The 7,612-nt window shown below is 41.1% G+C and overlaps 1 protein-coding gene across 1 annotated transcript in view; it reads left to right on the top strand.

The window, feature by feature from the left end:
- GAK (cyclin G associated kinase) overlaps positions 1-7,095 on the top strand; it is a 72,297-nt gene extending 65,202 nt beyond the window's left edge. Inside the window, exons 25-28 of the mRNA XM_054178290.1 lie at positions 1,879-2,094; positions 2,848-2,996; positions 4,921-5,097; positions 6,749-7,095. Of these exons, the coding sequence (XP_054034265.1) occupies positions 1,879-2,094; positions 2,848-2,996; positions 4,921-5,097; positions 6,749-6,850 (644 nt within the window). The 3' untranslated portion in view covers positions 6,851-7,095. The remainder of the gene's footprint in view (positions 1-1,878; positions 2,095-2,847; positions 2,997-4,920; positions 5,098-6,748) is intronic.
- The last annotated feature ends 517 nt before the right edge of the window (positions 7,096-7,612 follow it).

The raw sequence follows: 7,612 nt of genomic DNA on the forward strand, positions 1-7,612 counted from the left end.
AACCATATCCCCAGGCACCACATGCAAACGACCTTTACACACATCCAGGGTTGGTGACTCAACCACCTTCTTGGGCAGCAGATTCCAACACCTGACTGCTCTTCTGTGAAAATTTTTTTCCTAATGTCCAGTCTAAACCTGCCCAGTCACAGCTTGAGGCCATTCCCTCTTGTTCTATCACTAATTACCTGTGAGGAGAGACCAGCGCCAGCCTCTCTACAATGTCCTTTTGGGTAGTTGTAGAGAGCAGTGAGGTCTCCCCTCAGCCTTCTGTTTTCCAAACTGAACAGCCCCAGCTTCTTCAGCTGTTCCTCATAAGATTTATTCTCCAGGCCCTTCACTAGCTTGGTTGCCCTCCTCTGCATTTTCTTCAGCATCTCCCTTGTATGGAGGTGCCCAAAACTGGGTACAATACGTGAGCTGTGGCCTCACCACAGCTGAGTACAAGTCGCCTCCCTACTCCTTGCTGGAGACAGCGTTTCTGATACAAGCCAGGATACAAACATTGAGGGGTCTTGATCTGTGCTAGGATGCCATAAATGTCATATAAAATCTTTCTTTTTGAAAAACTGCAGATGTACCTAAATTCAGACATCTTGCTGGGTTTGTCCCTGCGATGGGTATGTGCCAGAATTTCTAGGAATATTTCCAAAGGAAGTCAGTCGATGTTCTCGTTAGATTCCAAAGTGGGTCTGGCCCCTCCAGACCTGTGGACAAAGGCACTCGTGCACTCAAATAAGCAGAGCATACAGTGTGTCCCTCTACAATAGAGTCCCAAATACACACTGACCTGAATGTAATTATGGAACTGAGGGCCCAGGTGCTACTTTTTCCTGTGGTAGCTGCACTGGTTGGAGGTTGGTAGGTGTGAGTTCTTTATAGGTATCCCTCTGGGGGCAACACAGGACCTCAATCTTACAGCTGCCTGAGCTCCTGGGGAGAAGTCTGCCCTTTTATTGTACAATGGTCCAGCCCCAGTGCTTGCTCGGTTGGCCAGAACATGCAGGGGGAGATGCCAAATGCCACCCTCCACGTACGTAAGAGTGAAGGTTCCTCCACATTCATCTGCTAGGTTGGGGGGCTGCAGGTTTATTCTCATCAGCGAGGCAAAAAAATGAATAATGAACTTAAAAGGATGGAATTTTATTCTGTTCTATTTGTTTACAGTGAACATGGCAGAGTAGGGAAAAGGCCATGTATGTCCTGCCAAAAGTGAGCTGCAGGAGAAGTTACTAAGCAGTGCTGTTCATAGTGGTTTAATGAAGGGAAATAGGATATTAAAAATTGAACCAATGTTGTGTTGATAGAGGCCTATAGATCACACCAGGGTGGTTACAACAGTAGTCTCTGCAGGGTTCAGTGCTTTCTTAACCCTGCTGATGCTGCTCTAGAATAATCTTCTCCTCTTTTATTAAACAGTAGTGTAAGAAGTCAGTATAGACTTTGAAAGCATTAACTTGTAAATTTTTTAAATATATTAAATTTTCCTGATCTCATAATTAGGTTTTCATTGTCTTCTGCATTATTAACAGATGTTGAAGTGTAATTAATTGGGAGGCAGAAATGCTGTCACTACTAAATTAGTTTCTGGCCTTACACATGCCTGGCTTATTAGGCAGGAATGAATACTTCTGCCAAAATAGAGCTGGGAACTTGACTTGTGAGAAACTTGAAGACTTTCAGTAATGGCTCAAGCTTTGTGCCACCAAAATTACTTTGTAAAGGAGGCTCTTCATTTTACACATGCTTTTCTAATATTCTTTCTCTGGTATAGTGGCATCACTGTAAATGATATGAAGTCAAGACCAAGCTGTCTGTCAGCCTGTTTAATACAAGACAAATACTGAGCTAAGCAACTAATTCAGTATTGATTATTAGGTTCCTCCAGTGGTGGACTTTCAAGTAGTGGCTTTGGTCAGAAGACTGCTCCATCTCAGAAACTGGGAAATCAGTGGCAGAAATCCACAAAACCACCAACTACTACTTCATGGCAGTCCCAGAGTAAATCCAGCACAGCAGCTAAACCAAATTACACAGTGAGCTTTAGTGTCATTGGAGGACGAGAAGAAAGAGGAGTGAGAACCCCAAGCTTTGGTAAGTTTCCTGAGGGCACTGCTTACAATGGCCTGTGTGAAGTTGGTCAGGTGTGCTGTTAGAGGCAAAAACACTTGTATTTTAATCATTTTGTCTACATTTCGGTTGTGTCTGGAAATTCTAGTGTTTTGAACAGGGATGGGGATGGGAGCAGCAGGTGGTATTGTTCTTCGAACCATTAACCTTGGAAAATTCTGTTTTCCAGGTGTGCTGATATTAGGATTATGCATCCCTTTAGCTTATAAGTAAACAGCAGGTGCTTATGCTGATCTGTATGTATCTGGCAAGCAGTGACAGAATGAGAGGCAGTGTGCACAAGTTGCAGCACAGGAAAGTAAAATTTGAGATAAGGAATGAAAGGTTTCAGTTAGCATGATGAAATGCTAACTGCATGCAGGGGGTGTTGTGTTTCCTCATCCTTTGAAACAGGTGGGCTTCAGCTGGACAAGGATTTGAGAAATTCTATCTAGCTGTCCCTGTTTTGAGTAAAGATTTGACTTGGTGACTTCCAGAGGCATCTTCAAAATTCCTTTATTCCGCAGTTCTCTAAAGTTTGTTGGTTCTATAATGACTATTCATGTTGATATTTTATCCCTTTGTTGTCCCACCTAAGTTTCAACATGCTTTCACCACTGACTACGTACTTTTGACTATTGATAGTGATAAATGGCATAGAGGTATGTTTAAGTGTAATATAGTTCCCCTGTTAATGTATTTCTCTGTGCATTTTTTAATGTTTTTCTCCTTTCACAGGTCAGAAGCCAAAAGTTTCTGAAAATGATTTCGAGGATCTTTTATCTAATCAAGGATTTTCAGCTAAATCTGATAAAAAGGGACCAAAGACCATTGCTGAGATGAGAAAACAAGAAATGTCTAAAGATATGGACCCCTTGAAACTCAAGGTTGGTCTAAAACTGATTTTCGTTTATGTGAAAATCTGGGCTTATGGATAACAACTGCTGGTAACAGCAAAAGGATTTAATGACTTAACAGAGCAAACTGATAGAGCAGAGTGAAATTTTATCTGTATTTAGATTGTATGACTTTAGAAGTTACTTAAGCATGATCAAGACTCAGTAGGCAATGAAGCAGCAGTGACAATAATACAAAAAGTGTATGGATGGAACACAAGTTCCTGGTTTTTTTTTTCAGCCTGCTTGGAGGACTTCAAGAACCTATTTTCTTGTCAGAGTCCATTTCTTGAAGCCAGGACTGTTCTTTATTGATGTGTTAGGCTGATAACACAACTGTAGTTTAAAAACTAGGCAGTTGAGGCTATCTGCCTTCAGGATGACCACTTAATTGCATTCACTGGTTGACAAGTGCTACTGTTGTCTTAAGGAATGAGGGGAATATGCAGTTCTGGAGCTGAGCTATTGAATAGTCTATGGGGTGGTCCCTGGTCAGCTCTCCAGATTTTTTTTATAACGTGTATTATACTTTGTTTTGTAGTGTCTGGTGTTTTAGAAAAGATTATCAAATGGCTTTGGAGGGATGCTGACATTAGCTTTCACAAAGTGCCTTACCTGCAGAGTGTGCACAGCTCGCATTGGTACCTTTTAACACAAATCACCACAAACAGAAACAAATGCAGTGTTTTATTTACCGTACTTGTTGCTGACAGAAGGCAGAGATTTTCATATTGCATCATGCAGTGTTCCGTGAAGACCCTGTCACTGTATTGTTGCTTCTTGAATATTGCAGTTGACATATGTGAAATGGCCAGTTATGCCCATGAAAGCTGGTTAGAATACCTGACAGAATGCTTCAGTTTGTACACCCCAGCACATTGCTTAAGTAAACATCACAGAATCACCAAGGTTGGAAGAGGACTCAAAGATCATCAAGTCCAACCTGTCACCACAGACCCCATGACTAAACCATGGCACCAAGCGCCACGTCCAGTCCCCTCTTGAACACCTCCAGGGATGGTGACTCCACCACCTCCCTGGGCAGCCCATTCCAATGGCTAACAACACTCTCCATGAAGAACTTTCTCCTCACCTTGAGCCTAAACTTCCCCTAGTGCAGCCTGAGACTCTTGTTCTGGTGCTGGTTGCCTGGGAGAAGAGACCAACTCCCCCCTGGCTACAATGTCCCTTCAGGTAATTCTAGACAGCAATAAGGTCTCCCCTGAGCATCTCCAGGCTAAACAATCTCGGCTCCCTCAACCTCTCCTCATAGGGCTCGTGCTCCAGGCTTCTCCCCAGCCTGTTGCCCTTCTCTGGACACGTTCAAGAGTCTCGATGTCCTTCTTAAACTGAGGGGCCCAGAACTGGACACAGTACTCAAGGTGTGGCCTAACCAGTGCTGAGTACAGGGGCAGAATGACTTCCCTGCTCCTGCTGGCCACACTATTCTTGATGCAGGCCAGAACGTGAACTATTGATACATGTGACCTGAAACTTTCATGCAAAGCAAGTAAGAATTTTAGTAAATTAGTGTCATGCCCTGACAAGGAGTTTAATGTAATTGTAACAAATGTTTTTAGTTGCTGCTGTGAATTCCCATATAATTTTACAGGGTTTTGTAATATGCAACTGTCTCAGTAATTACTCTTGCAATAACTGAATTTCTGCAATAAACTAGTAACAATGAGCTACTCCCTAGTGGCTGCTGAAAAATGCTGCTTTTGAGTGGCTAATGATATGGATGCTGGAAAGAAGAATGTAGTAAGACAGCTGGACTTGGGACATGAATGCAGCAAGACAGCTGCATTTTGGGTCTTAATTTTGTAGTTGTGTACAGAGTGACGTTTATATCTCTAAATACTGAGGGAGTGTTTATAGTCCTTCTTTCAGTTCTGTAAATTCTGTTTTTTCTCAGATTCTTGAATGGATTGAAGGAAAGGAGAGAAATATCAGAGCATTAATATCCACTCTTCATACAGTGCTTTGGGAAGGGGAAAATAAGTGGAAACCAGTCAGCATGGCAGACTTAGTAACTCCTGAACAAGTAAAGAAGTACTACAGGAAAGCAGTGCTTGTAGTTCATCCAGATAAGGTGAGTCTGATCATCTTGCCGGTAGAAGGAATACAAACTACCTTTAACACACCATACTAGTTACTGACAGATGCTGTAGCCTTGCTTTTTGATCAGCATCCTAGATACTCTTCACTTTCTTTCCACTGTCTTCTGAACTTGGTGTCCTACTACATTCAAGTAGTACTGGATTTTTCTTGTCACAGGACAGAATTGAACAGATAAACGTGAACTAAGGAAAGATTCTGTAAAGGTTGTACTGAGCACTGAAAACAGTAATACTGAGTTCTGACTGGCTGCTGGAAGGTTTAATGTCAATTAGTGAAACCTGCTTTATTTCTACTGGCTAATTCTTCAGGTCTTTTAGGACTCAGAGGCTGCCACAGCAAAACTAGTGAGGTGGGAAAAACCTGCTGAATCTCATTTACTAAACAACTTTACTAGGAACTGGAAAAAATAAACTTTGCTAGAGTAAACAAATCAGAGTTGAAAAACACTTGATGAATATGACATTCCAGTCTTTTAAAATGATTTCATGCTTGTTATTTGCTGCTTAGTCTCCCAGTGTATGAAGTTAGCTTCTTCTTCAGTCATTAGTCTAGGCTTTGTTTTGAATAGAAAGATGAATGTTGGATACACCTGGTTTGAATTTCCAGGTTTTCCCTCCCTGTTGGTTCAGGGAGCAGTAGTTTTAAGTCCTGCATCTTCTTGTACCACAACAGAAAAACAAGACTTTTTTGTTTTCTTCCTTTCATCCTTTGCTGTTCTTGGCCATGTGGTTTTCACCACCTTTGCAGTGTGTTTCAGCATTTTCCATAATTCCTGTAATGCATCAGTGTTAGAACATGGGTCTTTTACAGGCATTTTACTCTTCTTTGGTGTTTTTCTTTCTTTGTGGTTTGTGGTTTTGTTTGTGTGTGGGTTGTTGTTGTTGTTGCTGGTTGGTTTGGTTTGGTCCGAACTTTGAGTTAGAGCAGTCCCTAAACAGTCAGATTACTGCAGATGGCAAAAGCCAGGTAGCAGAAGGGGAAGGATACAGGAGAGGGTTCTGGAGCTTCCCTCGGAAAGTTGGAAAGTACCTGTTAAATTTACTCATCTGGAAGAACTTGGATCATTAGTAACAGTGAAGGCTGGGTTGATGCAGCGGCAGGGCTGCTATGAAACAGGCAGAGAATCAAGAGCATACTGGCTTTGTTTCCCTGTAGAAGCAAGCGCACAGGAAGAACTGTGTTTGTTAATGATAGATTCTTAACAACATTCACAACTGGCAACAGACTTTTTGCCAGGAATTCCCTGGAGGAATTTCAAAAGGAGTCATCTCAAATGTGCTTAAACATTTTATTCTTGTACTTTTAAAGTCTGTCAGGAGCAATTCCAAGAGTGTTTGGATTTGATCATTGGCTAATATTGACTAAAACTATTCATGAGAAAAACAGTGTGGAAAATGGGCATTAGCTAAGCTTCAGGCATTTATTATTTCCATTAAATCCAAAGTAATGTAGGAAAACCAAGGCTGTGGCTTCCCTTAAAATACTCATGGCAAACTTTGGATAAGAGTGAAGAGAGCTATGTCAGCAAAATTATATTCACACAGCGGTCTAAAATAGTTGAAGACAGGAAATGTCTCACCGTAATATTGTTATGCTTATAATATGCTCTGTTCTGTTTTCAGGCCACAGGACAACCTTATGAGCAGTATGCCAAAATGATCTTCATGGAATTGAATGATGCATGGTCAGAGTTTGAAAGCCAGGGATCAAAGTCCCTTTTCTAAAGAATCATCCTTTACAGAACTGCTTCCAGAAACCGGAGCTGAGCATTGTTGTGACTTCCTTGCGCCTGTGACTTATGAAGTGCTTTTCCATGATTTCAGTGAAGTTTCTAGTCATTCACTTCAGTGTGGTATCTTGTGAGATGCAGAGTACAAAGCATTACATAGATGCATTAAGAAAACAGCTGCTCAGTGCTTAAAGAGAGGCACAGTATGACAGTAAAGGTAGAATAGGTTGGAAGAGACCTTCTAGACCCTCATAGCCAACCCACCATCCAACATGATCTAATCAACCGATTTCCATTCAGTTTAATAGACTTCTAATCAGGATCCTTGATTTCCAGTAACTGTAGTATTAATGACAAATCATTCCATTTTTGTTGATCTTTGCTTTACCTTTCCCAATTTATCTCTTACTTTCAGTAGTCTTGTGATTCAGTTTTGATGTTTGGTGGCTGCTGCCTTATTCAAAGTTTTTAGTTACCAGCAGTGAACTTGCTTGGCTCATCTCAAACATGAAGGTGTATATTTTTCAGCTGTATGTTATGTAATCAACCCAATAATCATTCTGTAAATAATATTTTCCACCAATACCTGTGTTCCATGCAGTGAAATAACATTTGTTTAGCCAAAATCCACAAAATGTGGAAAAGTTAGGTTTGTTCTTGATTTTGGTTTGTTTTGTTATTTATTATGAACCTTTGGAAGGCAGTACTCTGACCAGTGTTCACTTTTCTAGATCTTTAAATGGCTTCTTTTGCTTCC

This window comes from Dryobates pubescens, chromosome Z (assembly GCF_014839835.1).
Source record: "Dryobates pubescens isolate bDryPub1 chromosome Z, bDryPub1.pri, whole genome shotgun sequence".
Lineage (NCBI taxonomy): Eukaryota > Metazoa > Chordata > Aves > Piciformes > Picidae > Dryobates > Dryobates pubescens.